Raw genomic sequence first — 16,858 nt, 5'->3', positions numbered from 1 at the left:
TTCATCATAATATGCCTACTGCCAGTACAAAAAAAAGATATAAATATGTGCTAAAAGCATAAAAAGGTATGATTTTTCTAATTAGGGTGAGGTAATAAATTGATTAAGAAAACCAAATCTCCAGAAAAGGAGCACTGCGCACTGTAGATAAATTATCCGTCTGCACGGCTCTGATTACTCATATTATCCAACGGACTACTACTTTGTCAGAGAACTAAATGGAATTACAGCAGAGAGAAAGATACCTGCTCATATTAAACTAGAGGCCCTGTGCATGAAATTTGTGCAAGGCGGGGGGGAGGGGGCCCTCAGCCCAGCCTGGACCCTCTCCAATCCAGGACCCCTTGGAGGACATCCCTCTCACAATCCGGGACCGCTGGCCCCTAATCGCTCACCTGCCAGCCTGCTCAGGAGGGATTGAAGCTGTGCTGCAGGTTTCTGGCCTTGTAGGGGCAACATGCGAGCTGCCCTGCACAGAACAAACGCCTCAGGGAAGCTGCCCACCATTTCAGCCTCAGCCCACAGGACTCCGGGCGCAAGGAACCCCACTACAGGGGCCCTCAGTCACAAACAAGTAGAACTTCATTCCTTGGTCCTTGCAACTTGCAGAAGGGTTGGTTACTGAAGCTTTAAAATGTGGACCCACCCCTAGACTTAATGAGCTAAGTGCTTCTAACTGGACCCAGTAACTTTCAGTCTTACTTTAGCTAGACACATAGCCTTCGGCACACTATTCTGAGAATTTTCAGAAGCAATGGTTACAAGTGTCAAGGTCAAGAGTGCTAGTGATAAGCACTACTGGATAATTAATTGTGCAAGGGATTGGTAGGCATCTTCAATGACCATCTTTAAATCTCTATTTTGAGATGTTTACAAAGATAACCAGAGACTAGGAGCTTCCACAGGCATGTACCAGCTTTATTCATTTTTTGTTGTTGTAGTTGGTATCCCTAGTATTTGGCACATAATAAAACCCTCATTTGCAAATCAACCGAAGGGCAGAACAACCGGTCACTATGACACGCACTGACCACCAGGCGGTGGCGGCAGCACTAAGGACCCCTCAGGGGATGTCCAACTGCTGGCTTAGGCCCATTGCGGGACATCCCCTGAGAGGTCCCTAACTATGAGAGGGTGCAGGCCGGGCTAAGGGAACCCCGCCCCCCCAGAGCATGAATGTCGTGCACCAGGCCTCTAGTAGGAAATATATACTGTATACAGTGGTGGGCAAAAGTAGGTTCCCGGTTGTGAGTATATGAAATGCAGAGTTAATAATCATAACCTGCATGTCTTTTTTTCTATAAAACTGTAAACCTACTTTTGCCCACCCCAGTGTTTGTGTACATATATAGATTTATGCACATACATATTTTCTAGAAAAACAAATAAATAAATATTAGTGAGTGTTATATACCAGGATTACTTCTTTGATAATAAATTATCAAAATGATACTTCCCTATTAGGTCAATGATACAGCACTAATAATCAAATAAAAACAAGCTTAATAAAAACAACACTGATGAAAAAGTAATTATAAAAATGTTTACCCTAAGTAAGTTTAGGGTTAGCTTAGTGGTTCATGATTAGAAGGACAGCAGGAAAGATTGTCTTTGAACTTGAACACAGCACCTTTCATAATGGCCCACCAGCTAAGCGGCAGCCGTGTTTTACTTGGAGACTACATATTTGCGGATAAAATGAGTTGTGAAAATTGTCTTAACAAGCATTCAGCTATTTCTATTTCTAATAATTAAATACATTTCATAATATTCATGTAAAATACTTTCCATAAGACTTCCTAGCACAGCAAATATGTTCAATAAATGTTATCTACGACTTAGGTGTGAAAATGATGAATTTAAGCTATGGTCGTTTTGTAACTGGGTCTTGAAAAAAAAGGCAAGTTCTATAGCAGTATAGTAATAAACTAGTTACTACAGAGTAAGAGGTTTCAATAATTCCAGTCACACCTAAATGTTTTAAATCCACAGCAGTTATATGTGATATGACAGAAGTCAAGGCTCCGCTCTGGAGCACACCAGAGTGAGGGCATGTGAGACACGTTTCCATTCAGAAAAGGTCATATACGGCTATAGGAAGGAGCTAGCACAACAGAGTGGTGAATCCCTTAGTTAGCTCTTACAGTCAGGCTGATCTGGTTTTGAATCCTGAGTCTATCACTTACTATGGGTGAGATACTGAGTGAATCATCTTACTACTCAGATGGAATTTCCTAACAATATCTGCGCCACATCACATGACTGTGAGCAGCGAATGACAACATTACAGACACTTGAAGAATATTATGCTAGGGGCCGAGAATAGGGTTTTCCGTCTTCCCGAGGGGTGGTATCCAGACTCTAATTTTGCATTTGATCTCTAGTTATCACAAGACCCCTAGGTGAAAGGTAATATTTTCTTTTGGTAAATAAGTAAGCTGAAGTTAAATAAACTTAAGTAACATGTCCAAATTCACACACTTTACCAAATGGCAAAACCAGGAATTTGTACCCACAGAGAATTTAAAATGCAGGGCTAAAACTTTATTATTTGTACTATTTGGGTAATTCCAATGAGTTCACAGACTTTTAGAATATGCAACATAGCCAGATGATTATTTTAAAAACTCAACAGGCATATTCAATACCAGCATTCAGGTACTGAATAATGTCCTATTTCTCTCTGAGCTGACCTATATACACAGGACAACTTGCAAACTCAGGCCGCACCGCGGAGCAGTGTTTCTGGGGAAGGTGGTTTCAGGTGACCCACGTGAGAAAACACACGGAATACACGGAAAGGCGAATTAGCGCTCGTCTCTCAGACCTTCACCTTCACCGCTTTGTGCTAATTTCAAGATTTTTAGCATTACCACAAAAATAATACTCATACTAGTTTCAGTAAACACCCTAAAGTCACCAATAATAATAAAATGGCAGCTAGATACATCAAGTCCCGATAAGAGTAAAAAGATGTCAAAGTCTATAAGGCAGAAAGCAGGAAATGTTCTCAAGTGTCATAATGTTATTGCATAATAGAAAACAGGAATTACTTAACATTATTTTCTTAATACATACAAGTTTATTATTATTATTAAATACATTTGAAAGGTTTAAAGAAAGATGGAAATGGTGCCATCTTTAACATGCTTGTAATTTCATGCAGGCTCTGACATGCATCATGCAAACTGGGGGAAAAACAAAAACAAAAGAGTAACTATGAGGAAGGTGGTAGGAAAAATCTGAAATTGTACTGTACCACGCTTTGTCAGAGAAGTAATGGACTAACTTCTCAACTCCTTGCCAAAGGCATGATGGGAGAGCAGAGACAAGAAAAGACAGGACAATGGTGTCAGAGAGCACACACACCACCGAGGAACTGCCAGGCTTGGTAGCAGCCAACTGTATCTGCTCTGCCTTTGTTTTCTAGGCATTCTTAACGTGCTTGTATGAAATTAAAACATTTTAATAGATTTATACTTTCTTGCTCAAGTGTTATATTTTCTTGCAAGTTAACACAAATAAATATTTATATCCACAGAACAGTTGTCTATAAAAGTTCTCATACTTAAAAGGAATCACTTGAAGGATTTTTCCAAATAAAATATTCAAAAGAATTCTGACACAATTTAATATTCATACTTCAAAGATCTAAAAGGTTTAGCTACATGTAATCCCTTACAAAGAAAATAGAAATTATTTTTTAATAATTTCAGAGTCTCCCACATTATAAACTAAACACAACTCAATATTTGTTAGTTTACTTTTATGACTGCTGCTACATTAAAGACTGATAAAAGCATAATCTGATCTTCGTGTATGTCTTAAAGATAATGTTCTAACCGGTAAGTGAGGCTCACACATCACTGTAGAGATGGAGACACGACCGTATCCCTGGTATAACTATAGTCCCCCCTTGTTTACAGTTTCAGGTACCTGCGGTCTCAGGGACCTGTGATCAGCCGTGGTCCGAAAACATTCCTGGAAAATTCCAGGAATAAACAATTCATAAGTTTTTAGCTGTGTGCTGTTCTGAGTGGTCTGATAAACTCTCACTCCGGAGACCCACGGGATGTAAACCACCCTATGTCCGCACACATCCATGCTGTGTGTGCCACCTGCCATAGTAACTTAGGAGCCCTGGACCCATGTGCACAGCCCCCAGAGCTCATGATCAAGTCACCCTCAGTTTACTTAATAATACTCCGAAGCACAAGATAGTGATGCTGGCAATTCAAATATGCCAGAGAGAACCATAGAGTGTGTCCACTTTAAGTTGAAAAGGTGTGTGTGTATAGGAAGAAAAATAGTATCTACATAGGGTTCGGGACCACCCACGGTTTCAGGCGTCCACAGGAGGTCTCTAACGGTCTCCCCTGACGATGAGGGAGACCACCGCAGAGTAAATGAATTTCGCTCTACAATCCACACAGCCCACTCCCAGCCTCCAGGCCTCTTGGAAACCAGGAGTGCTCTTATTTCCTTAGGGCTCACAATGGTGCCTCGCACTCTCAGAGAGCTTAGAAAAGACACCTGATTTATAAATATAAATTATAAACAAACTAACTCTAAACTAAATTCATTGGCTCTTCCAAGTTGATCAGTTAACTGCTTCAGTGTGCAGATGATGTGTTGTAGAACTGTGCATCTGAAACCTGTATAATTTTGTTAACCAGTATCACCCCAATAAATTCAATAAAAAGTTAAAAATTAAAAAATACCCCCCCCAAATAAACCTATCAGTGAATAATAGTGACTTAAGTAAGCATTTACTACACAGGCACAATCAGTATAAGATACTTAATTTTCATATCTCTAAGACACAGAACCACCCGTATCTAGTTTTGGAATGCAAAGTAGTTCAGAAAACAAAACTAACTTCCAAGTAGCACCGTTCCCTGGTCTGACCGATATGCACGTCCGTTCACCCAGAGCGGGATCCGCAGCCCTAGCACAGCACACACAGCGAGCGGCCCACGCTCTGCAGAGCAGGCGTTACGCGCGTGCACAGAAAACGGCCGCAGCTGTGTTTCTCATAATTGCAAGGTGTTGAGAGAGAAACAAACTCATGCCTAAGCTTAGAGGACAGTCTCCTGGAACAGGAATTTTATGCATATTTCTAGTCATTAACCAATACTAAACTTGAATTAGCTGCAAAAATGAACAAAGAACCATATTCTACCAGTAACCGCACTTCAAAAAGTAGCTTACTGTAAAATGCAATTGTTCTGTTTTCACTGAGTTACCCTAGATTCCATTTCTGGGCAACTGGAAAATATAAGTCACTCCTAAAGCTAACTTCTCACCAAAGCACGGCAACTGATGCACTTCTCATATGGGAAGCTAGTCACGTGGTGAAGCCACTCTGACTGAGCCATGTTAACACCCACCTTAAACAACACACACCAGTGTCTCTAGAAAGGCGAGCCTTTAATTAACATCCGTCTAGAAACCTACTGAAGTACAGAGATACTGACACTGATTTATACACAAGAATGGCTTGCATTGCAACAGTATCTCTATTAATAGGGAAAAATGGAGACAATACAAATGCCCAACAACAGGAAACTACTAAATAAATTAGAGTATGTCCACATGATAATGTAATGTCATGAAGCCATTAAAATGATGTTTTCAAGAAATATTAACTATAGCCGAAACCGGTTATGGCTCAGTGGATAGAGCGTCAGCCTGCGGACTGAAGGGTCCCGGGTTCGATTCCGGTCAAGGGCATGTACCTTAGTTGTGGGCACATCCCCAGTAGGGGGTGTGCAGGAGGCAGCTGATTGATGTTTCTCTCTCGTCGATGTTTCTAACTCTCTATCCCTCTCTTCCTCTCTGTAAAATATCAATAAAATATATTTAAAAAAAAGAAATATTAACTATGTAAGAAATTTCACGTAATGACACTATGTGAAACTAAGCAAAACAAAAATTGAGAAGAAAATTGAGAGTGTCACATGTCCTCAGAGGAAGTACTTCGGGAATCTTTTATCTGAGTGTTAACTGTATACACTAGAGGCCCGGTGCATGAAATTCGTGCACGGAGGGCGGGGGTGGGGGGTGTCCCTCAGCCCAGCCTGCACTGTCTCCAATCTGGGACCCCTCGAGGGATGTCCGACTGCCCGTTTAGGCCCGGTGGGATCGGGCCTAAACAGGCAGTCGGACATCCCTCTCACAATCCAGGACTTCTTGCTCCCAACTGCTCACCTGCCTGCCTTCCTGATTGCCCCTAACCACTTCTGCCTGCCAGCCTGATCACCCCCTAATCACTCTGCTGCCAGCCTGATTGATGCCTAACTGCTCCCCTGCCAGCCTGTTTGCCCCCAACTTCCCTCCTCTGCCAGCCTGGTCACCCCTAACTTCCCTCTCCTGCAGGGTTGATCGCCTCCAACTGCCCTCCCTTGCAGGCCTGGACCCTCTCAACTGCCCTCCCTTGCAGGCCTGGTGCCTCCCAACTGCCCTCCCCTGCTGGCCATCTTGTGGTGGCCATCTTGTGTCCACATGGGGGCAAGATCTTTGACCACACGGGGGCAGCCATATTGTGTGTTGGAGTGATGGTCAATCTGCATATTACTCTTTTATTAGATAAGATAGAGGCCTGGTGCACAGGTGAGGGCCAGCTGGTTTGCCCTGAAGGGTGTCCCGGACCAGGGTGGGGGTTCACTTGGGGCGTGGGGCGACCTGAGCGAGGGGCCTGTGGTGGTTTGCAGGCCAGCCACGCCCCCTGGCGACCAAGCGGAGGCCCTGGTATCTGGAATTTATTTACCTTCTATTATTGAAACTTTGTAGCCTGGAGCGGAGCCAAGCCTTCTGCTTGCTCCGCGGCCGACAGCCATTTCTGTTGGGGTTAATTCACCTTCTATAATTGAAACTTTGGAGCCTTAAGCGGAGGCCTGGGCCGGCCAGGCTGTGCGGAAAGCTTTGCTTCTTCCATTGCCGGGGGCAACCCTAGACTCCCTCTCTTTCCAGCTCCTTGGCTGCCGCCATTTCTGTTTGAGTTTGTTTACCTTCTATAATTGAAACTTTGTAGCCTTGAGTGGAGTCCTAGGCCGGCAAGGGCAGGCAGAAAGCTTGGCTTCCTCCGTTGCCTGGGAAACCCAAGCCTCCCTCCTGCTCTCTGTGGCTGTAGCCATCTTGGTTGAGTTTATTTGCATACTCACTCTGATTGGCTGGTGGGCATGGCTTGTGGGTGTAGCAGAGGTATGGTCAATTTGCATATTGCTCTTTTATTAGGTAGGACTAGGGACCCATTGCAGGAATATTCCTGCAAGACTTCCAGCAGGCTTCCCTCCTGCCACAGCCACCTCTCCCGCCCCCCCACCTCTCCCGCTGTGGTGGGCGGGGCGGGTGGGTCATGCCACGCCCTGCCCGTCCTGCCCACCCCACTGAGCCCATGGCCACCGCCGCCTCCGCAGCCGCGTGCGCGACGCCAGCTGCTGCCGCTGCGCGCCCCGCCCACCTGACCCGCCCGCCGCCTCCGCGTGCTGCCACCACCGCCGCTGTGCGCCCTGCCCCACACGCGCCACCAGCACTTTCCCTCCAGCAGTCGCCTTGCTTTCCACTTTCCCTCCCTCTTCTATGCTGTCTTCAGTCTTCACTCCTCCCTCCCTCCGCTTATGCAAATTAACCGCCATCTTTGTTCGGTTAATTTGCATACTTGCTCTGATTGGCTGTGGGCGTAGTGAAGGTACGGTCAATTAGCATTTTCCTCTTTTATTAGTGTAGATGTGCTGAGTGCTGAATGCGCAGTTCCATTCAGGGAATATACACTGGGTTGTAATGGAAGTGTTGCTTTTCAAAAAGGAGATGAGCCCTGCCTGAAGGTTATAAGGCAGCAGTTCTCAACCTGTGGCGACCCACAGGCTGAGAACCGCTGCTGTAGAGCCTAAGACCATCGGGAAACACAGATATTTACATTACAATTCATAACAGGAGCAAAATTACAGTTATGAAGTAGCAACGAAAATAATTTTATGGTTGGGGGTCACCACAACATGAAGGACTGTATTAAAGGGTCACAGCATTTGAAAGGTTGAGAACCACTGTATAAGGGAAGGAGGGGGATATAAGACAATATAATCACCATTCTTCATGGCATTCTGGTGAATACAGTTAGGTATTATTGTAATATAAATTCAGAAATCAGGCAGCTTATAAAAAACTGCTGGGCTACTAAGACATAAACATGATGTATGTAATTTCTGGTGTTTCAAAACATTTTTTTTCTTCCCATCTCAGTTATTGCACATATACTAGTAAGCTACAAGTAGGTAAGATTTCTAAATTCTTTCAAGCAAGTTGTTGAACAGAAAACTTTAAAAGTTGTATTAGGCATGTTAAGAAGTTGGTATTATTTCAAAATAAACTTTTTGAAAAAGTTATGTATTCCTAAAAGCATATACTCTAGCAAGAAATGCTATCTGAGATCACCCCTAAGGCTTTTCACCTGCCAGAAGGAATGGTTTTTGTTAACCTCCACTGTGCGGTGGGCGAGCTGTTGTTTCTGATTCCACACAGCTGGAAGTCAGAGCGGCTGGCCCGATGCCAGCCTAGTTGATGGGGACCAAAGCTGCAGGGCCTGAGGAGACGGGAGGACCCCAGGGGGAGATGCTTTCTGCTGCCCAGAGAAAGCTCTCTTTGGAGACGGGAGGTCCAACATCCTCACTCTGAGACCAGTGATACACTGGAGAAAAGAAAGGTAAGTCAAAATGTCCCGAGAAAGAAAAAAATACTTGAAGACTAGGATTTTCCTTTTATCTCCATTTTTCCAGAATTATTCTTAAGTTCGGCCAAGGGCATCCCTGGCCAGGGCAGCTTCCTGGAATGTCCAAAGCTAAACACTCCCTGTCAACATGAGTCGTTTCTGCATATGGCGACCAGGCCTGGAAGGTGTTTTTATGCTGGAAGGTCTACTATTTGTTTACTTACTTATTTATTTTTAAAGCCTCATGCTAGGGTAAGCTTATTGGGGGGAGGGGAGGGGGAAGAGAGAGAGAGAGAGAGAGAGAGAGAGAGAGAGAGAGAGAGAGAGAGAGAGAGAGAAATACATTGATGTGAGGAGAAACATCAATCACTTGCCCTCCAGACTGGGGATCGAACCGCAACCCAGGTAACCCAGGTATGCGCCCTGACCAGGAATCAAACTGGCAACCTTTCAGCGCACAGGACAACACTCAACCAACTGAGCCACTCTGGCCAGGCAAAGTCTACTATTGCTAGCATTAAAAAGAGCCAAAAACAGATTGCCTGATGACTAATAACTAATCCTACCTGGCTTCTACATTTAGAATTAAAGGCAGTTCACTTAGCTGATGTTCAAGAGGGCATCGGGAAGAATGTATCAATGAAACATTAAAATGTAGGTGAACACTCTCAACTATTGAGCATCACTTACAGAATTCTCCAAAATAAATCAGCACTAGGAATCACATATTAACTAAATGTGGAGACAAATATTATTTCACTGAATATGTGTAGTGTAGGAAAAGGAAATTTCTGAAAAAACACTGGATTTGCTTCCATAATTCCATACCCTTTTCTTTCTCTATATTTTATCATTAAAAAATAAAAATAATGATTTTATTGTTTAACTGCTTTAGCTGTTCTCAGGATAAACTCAAAATTGTGTACTAGGCTAGAGCCTATTTCTTCTCGAAAGGAACATTTCAAGCTCAGCTCTCTGAAAGCTAAGGAAAGTCCAGTCGTCACTTTCCACGAACGCGGTCCTCCAAGTCTCACGGTCAAGTCCAGGGCCAGTTCTCGCCGGCCGGCCGGGAAAGACTCCCGTGCACAGGTACTTTCCCTAGGTGGCTCACACAGCCCAACTCCGGACAACCCGCACTTTCTTTTACTAACCTGGAGCTACAGAGAAGGAGGTTTGTTCTAGAACAGCTAGAAAGACAGGGCTTGGTAGCAGTGTTGCTACTACCAAGTGCTCCTTCACAGCTGGGAATGAAAATGACAACTCAACACCCAAAGGGAAGGAGGGAGAAGCGTTTGCAAATGGAGGGACAAGGAAGTCCTAAAGCTGTACAGATAAGAAACTAGTGACATGGATGTTTCCGAGAAACATGTTTTTTTTTTTTTTAAATCTAAAACTATTTGCAATACAGAATAATTAAACTTCATTCCCATATTGCAGCTACTGAGGGGAAGGAGAATGGGGGAAGCGTGGTGGGAGACAGGAACAAGGCTAAAGGCAGGCTTCAGTAAATTCAGTCACGTGTTAACCTGAGGTCAGCCCGTCACCCATGCTGCTTACTGGCTACAAGCCCAAAACACATTCTCACTTGTAACTGCACTTGAAATTCACAGTAGTTCACTAGCAAGTTAGAATAATTCCTTATGAGCAAAAAATCTTTAAACAGAGGAGAAAAGAAAGCAACTAACTTGAAGATACGAGAGGCAAAAAAGGAGGGTTTACAAAGATGGTAGGAGATGTAAAAGGAAGAGGAGGAGGAAAAATTCCTCTTTTTGCTGCATCCACTAAACAAATTCACTTGCTACTAAATACTTGATATAAAAGTCTATACAAACTCTCTATTTTATTTATCTTTAAAACAAGCTAAAAAATAAACTTCAACATTGTCTCAAATTCATGTTGATATCTAATAATTTTAATTAATTAAAAAATAAATTTTTATTTTAATAAATCACATTTTTAATTGCTTAAAATTGCTCCCTTTTGGACCTTCAATACATCACATAGATAAGGATAATTTATGAAAAAATGGATATGAATCACAAATCAGGGTAAATCTGTGGAGAAGGCATGAAAGTGACTGACTGACAATATATATATCTCTTTTTCATTAACATTAGCTTTTTTGGGTAACTTTTCAAAAAAGATAAAATATAACCAACTTACCAGATGTACTTAAGTACATAATATAAAAAAATATACAATGTTTTGGAAAGCGGATTTAATGTAAGCAGATTTAATTTTTAAGTCACATTAGAAATGTTAGTAAACCATGCACATTCAAAAGCCATTTCTTTTGTACTTGTAAGCAGCTGATAAATTAAAAGGACATGTTAACTGTTAAAAACCACCCTTGAAAACTGATTTATAAGATTTTTCTTTTAGAAGGCAGTGAAAAGTAGTCAAAGCCTTTTGATTAGGAAATGTTTAAAGAAATGTGCAATGGTCTGGTAAGCCTGCTCCCTAACCAGTATGCATCTGTTCATTATACCACTACTAATAGCATAATTTCCCCCAGAAAACTCGGAGTCACTGAGTTCCACATGGAATCCTCAGACATGTGCTTGGCAGTGACACACTGTTTGGATAGTGGACATCTTAAACATAACTAGGTAAAAACAATTTTTATTCACATAGATCAAGGCCATGAAAAAGCACAATGCACTGGAGACAGGTGACGGTCGCAGGGTTAGGGCCACTGGCAGGTGTTACAGCTTTAGAATAAAAGGGTCAGACAGCTTTCTGCAGGCTCTAAGTCGAAGTCTATTTCCATGCAGTGGAAGGACAAGGACTGGTAAGAGGAGAGCCCAGGAAGTGCTGGCTGAGCACATGCCTGCAGGCCAGGGAGCAGAGGGGCGGAGCTGGGAGGGACAGGGACAGAGCATGCGGAAGGGAAATGCCAGGAGGGAGGCGGAGCGGGGAGGAGTGAGAGGCACAGACTCACTCTGTCTGCGGTGCGGTGGCACAGTCCGTGGGGTCCCCTGGAAGGAGCCCTGCCCAGGAGAGAAGGAGGGAGCAGAATACCCACCCTGTGTAGAGAGAGACGGGGTAGGAGGTATAATAAAAAAGGGAACTGAAAAATAAGAGAAACCAGTCATACTTTTAAAAATAACACAGTAGTGTTTATGAGAAGACAGATTTCATTTTTTAAATATAGGCAGCTCAAATTATTAAAAAACACACAATTCCCAGCTGATTCGCTTTTCATGTATTTTAATAAAAATTATTTTCTTCTAATGTTTGTATTTAATACACAAAAAATAAAATATTCTTTGACACACATTACGTTTATCTTCATATATCCCTTTTTAAAGTAGTATATTCCAGTCTTGCAAAAAATGAAAGCATTTAAAAGGGGAGATAAACTGTAGGTTTTAAACAGAGAGACAAAACATCCATTATCAATCAGGCAATAAAAAAATTACCTCACAAAAATTTGTACTTCTTTTTAAGTCATAGGTTTTCAGAGGATTAGCAGATAAAGACCATTAGCTAAAGACAGCAGAACCAACGCAGCATTAGGAAGACTGAGGATGCTGTGAGAGGAACTACACCAAGCACTTGACATGCAGGCCACAGTTACACATGCGTGCTGTTTAATTTGAATGACCTGTGGTTTCTTAGTTTTACTTATTTTTAATAGAGATTGTCAAAAATAAAATACATCTGAATGTCATTTACTTAAATTTCTTCACTTTTCATATAAAACTGAGTCTTCAAAAAAGAATTTGTTCAATGTCACACAAATAGAACTGATAGGGGCAGAAACAGAATGTTGGGGAACCAGCTAGAATTGTAAGGAGTAGTAATCATGACTGTTTTATTCTGATTAGAGGAGGCACATTCTAACCTGGCTGGCAGCCCCACTCCGGACCTGGCTGCTCACCTGGAAATGCAGCCCCGTCCCCATTTGGAGCTGCCTATTATCATGGGAAGATGAACAACTGTGTGCAGAACCCAGAGTCGCCAGCCCTTTGAAGCTGCTCTCCCATAATGTGGGCAGGATTGGAATGAATGCTCACACAGGATTTAACTCTGGCTCTGCTTAATTGGCTTGAGTAGTGACAGGCAGCATGGACCCAGCGATTGTCCGGCTATAGACCCAGAGGGGTCTCAGGTCTTCCTCTTCCTCGCCTCCTCCCTGACTGAAGCATAGCAATAAACAAAACTATTGAAACACCATCCATCACCCAGGAAAAGGAGCCTGTACATCATACCCAGTTCAATCTGCAAAAGAAAGTGTGCACAATGTTTCAGACCAACTAGTCTGACATAGAAACGGTGTTATTAGGAGATTACTAACGTAGTTCACTGGTGGTGACAAATCTCAAGAACACTGATCCAAATAACAATTTGTTTGCCCCTCTGTATCAGTAACATTCCTGGCTCAGTTCAGTATAATCAGATACTTTCCATTTCAAAGCGATCCTACATTGCTCCCTACCACATAAGTGATCCACTATTTTTAAAAAAGACCCATTTTCTGTGCTGATGAAGGGAAAAAAAAACAAAAAACAGCTATAAGTTACTAAATAGAATTAATGGCCTTTAGAATATCCTAGTAAATAAAGATCTATTTTTAAAAAAATTATTACACTTTCTTCACTAATTTACCACAGATATTTCTGAAAATAGCTTAGAAAATATTTAATAGGGCGATGACCCCAGGAACTCTCCATAGATAATACCTGATAAAACTCGATTCTGCTCTCATAAATGTTTTGGTTCAAAAGCTTTAGACAAAACAAGTCCTCCACGCTTCCGATGAGTTTCACCAGGGCCAACTCCTACCCCCTCACTGGGGAGCAGCACTTGCAGGCAGGGGTTTTGTGCATAAGCTCACCCAGCAGACAGGGTCCTGCTCAAAGAGCAGGTTCTCTGGAGCCTGCGGAAACAAGCCCCTGAGGCCCAGGAATGGCGCTGCTCCTGGCTCTTCCATAAACCCTACCATCTCAGGAAAGTCAGCGCTCCTCTGCGAGACTCGGTTTCTTCATTTGTGAGATGCAGGCTCGGGATGTGCTGTAGAGTGAGTATTTGTGCCTCCTAAAATCTCCAATGTTGAAACCTATTTCCCGTGTGATGGTTTGAAGGTGAGGCCTTTGGGAGATGATCAGGTCACAGGGGCGGAGCCCTCGACAAGGGATCAGTGCTCTTATAACAGAGGAAACCCCAAGAGCTTCCTGTCGGAGAACCAGGACGTGGGCCACACCGTAGATGCCCGCCTCCAGAACTGCCGGAAAGAACTTCCCGTTTATCAGCCACCAGCCCATGGCGTTGTGTGACAGCTGCCTGGACAGACTAAGGCAGAATGGCTCCTTCTAAAACACTTCTTAACTTCAGTTCTTATAATTCAGTTACTCAAATATCTGTCCCTGTTTTCACTCATCCAGAATCACTGCTATCCCTTCACTTTCTAACTCTCTTTATAGGATGTTTCAAACAATCAGCTTTAGACTAAGTTATCCTTCCTAACACAGTATCTATGCTAAATGTTCAACCCCTCTGCCTAACAGCCCCAGCCCCCAGCAGACTCTAAATAACTGTGTCAATTTAAATGAAATTAAAATAAGTTACTATGTTTATCTAGAGATGAAGTGTAACATCCATCAGGCTTGGACACATACTGCAAGCAGTAAAGAATCTTTAAAAAAACAAAAACATGACAATCCATCTTCACTCCCCCAAGACCAACAAGTCAGGATTTCTGAGAGAGGCCACTTCCCTACATTTCAAACCCATTTTCGAAAGCTTTTCCCTGTCCTACTTACAGTAACCATCCCCCCTAGTTTATACACACCCATGTTTCTTGGCGGATGCTTGTCTCAGGGCATTTTTCTCCCTCTGTTCATTATGTTGATAAAACATTTTTCTTATTCTTCTAGTACACATAACTACCCTTAGAATAATAGCTTTGTTACGTTTCTTGGTGTGAACTATAGCTTCTTGATAAGTGACTCACAGAGTAGAATCAGTAGATGGTGAATAAAACTTAATAGAAGAGGGATTGTAGTACCAGCACAGGATGAATCAGATAGACTTTTTCTCCTGCCAAGTATAGCGAACAACCCTGGAAATTATATACTAGAGGCCCAGTGCATGAAAATTCGTACACTCGGGGGAGAAGGGGGTCCCTCAGCCCAACCTGCACCCTCTTCAATCTGGGTCCTCTCGAGGGATGTCTGACTGCCAGCCTGATCACCCCCTAACCACTCCCCTGCCAGCCTGATTGCCCCCACAGTCCTCCCCTGCTGGCCTAGTCACCCCTAACTGCCCTCCCCTGCTGGCCTGGTCACCCCTAACTGCCCTCCCCTGCCGGCCTCGTCGCCCCTAACTGCCCTTCCTTGCCAGCCTGGTCACCCCAACTGCCCTCCCCTGCTGGCCCGGTCAACCCTAACTTCCTTCCCTTGCCAGCCTGGTTCCCCCCAACTTCCCTCCCCTGCAGGCCTGGTTCCCCCCAACTGCCCTCCCATGCAGGCCTGGGTCCTCCCCAACTGCTCTCCCCTGCAGGCCTGGTCGCCTCCAACTGCCCTCCTCTGCCATCCCAGTCACCCCTAACTGCCCTATTCTGCAGGCCATCTTGTGGCAGCCATCTTGTGTCCACATGGGTGTGGCCATCTTTGACCACATGGAGGCAGCCATCTTGTGTGTTGGAGTGACGGTCAATTTCATATTACCTCTTTATCATATAGGATAAAACAAACACACAACTTTGAAGGGTGATGCTAAGAAGAAAGACCAGTCAGGGACCCTTAAATCTGAGGAAAAACATGGTAGATAATTCCTGGGTTTTCTTTTGGCCTAGTGTATCCTGGATTAGGTGACGGAGAAGCCAGCACCCAGAAATGCCAATGGGCACAGACAAAAGCAAAAGCAAAAAGGTCTCCAGAAAAACCTGCACCTTCAAGGTGCTGCTCGGAAACAGGTCGCCTAGAAATACACACATTTGCACAATACCATGGACTCAGCCCAGCCCCATTCATCTGGCTCTAACACTGTCTTTCATGGATCTTAAGGAATGTATAGGAAATGTTTAAAATACTTATAAATGGGGGAGAGGAAGGGACTTAAAGGAAATTAAGGTTTCCATACTTAGTAGACTACATAAATATAAATACATTATTAAAATAAAACAAAACAGAACAAATGGAGACCAGCCTTAAAAATTATCTGAGCAGACAAAACCAGTTTAGTGTTATAAACAAAGTTTAATTCAGATTATTTTGCAAGAATAGCTAGACCTGGGTCATTTCTTGTTTATGCCTCTGGAAATTGTAACTAAAACTTGAACTATCTCTCAAGGTTGATATGAAGTAACCACTGAAAATTCGAATATAACTCATCACTGTGGAGAATAAACAGCCACTGTTTTCTCACTATATAAGCTACTTTGTAACAATACTAGAGGCGTGGTGCACGAAATTTATGCACTTGAGGGGGGGGGGGACGTCCCTCAGCCTGGCCTGCACCCTCTTGCAGTCCAGGACCCCTTGCTCCTTACTGCCCGCCTGCTTGCTGCTCCTTAGCACTGCCGTGGAGGTGGGAGAGGCTCCCGCCACCGCTCCTGCGCTCGCCAGCCATGAGCCTGGCTTCTGGCTGAGTGGTGCTTCCCCCTGTGGGAACGCACTGACCACCAGAGGGCAGCTCCTGCATTGAGCATCTGCCCCCTTGTGGTCAGTGCGTGTCATAGCAACCAGTCGTTCTGCTGTTTGGTCGATTAGCCTTTTATTATATAGGATACCTCTGAACTTCATTCCATGTTTTGGTTTGAATGCTCCCAGGTTGCAAATTGTCTTTTTGATGTTAGCATCGTCAACTTTTACTAATTACTATTTTGGGGATTCATTGGTTTTATTACTGTTCTTTATGAACCTTTGACACTATAGAACAACACCTAGGTCAACTATAAAATTTCCATAAAAAAGATACACTTAAAACACTAAGTATAAATCAAAATGCAATTCTAAAAGAGGTATAAGTAACAAACAGAAAGGCAAAAAAAGAAAAAAAACAAAGGAGAAAGGAAACAAAAATAAATAAAATGGTAGACCGAAGCCCTAACATCAATTATTACATTAAATATAAAGGATGTATAGACATCAATTAAAAGGCAGATTGGGCCTGGCTGGTGTGGCTCAATGGTTGAGTGTCAACCTA

The 16,858-nt window shown here is 43.3% G+C and overlaps 1 protein-coding gene across 6 annotated transcripts in view; it reads right to left on the bottom strand.

Annotated features, from left to right (window-relative positions):
• The window catches only part of CCSER2 (coiled-coil serine rich protein 2), a 243,540-nt gene that overhangs the window by 7,418 nt on the left and 219,264 nt on the right, over positions 1 to 16,858 (bottom strand). Inside the window, exon 10 of one of the 6 annotated variants that reach the window (XM_079793283.1) lies at positions 11,649 to 11,733. The exons of the other annotated variants lie outside the window; for them this stretch is intronic. Coding sequence (XP_079649409.1) covers positions 11,649 to 11,733 — 85 coding nt within the window. The remainder of the gene's footprint in view (positions 1 to 11,648; positions 11,734 to 16,858) is intronic. 6 annotated transcript variants of the gene reach the window in all.

Source organism: Cnephaeus nilssonii (assembly GCF_951640355.1).
Source record: "Cnephaeus nilssonii genome assembly, chromosome: 16".
Taxonomy (NCBI): Eukaryota; Metazoa; Chordata; class Mammalia; order Chiroptera; family Vespertilionidae; genus Cnephaeus; species Cnephaeus nilssonii.
This window is presented reverse-complemented; position numbering and strand designations above follow the sequence as displayed.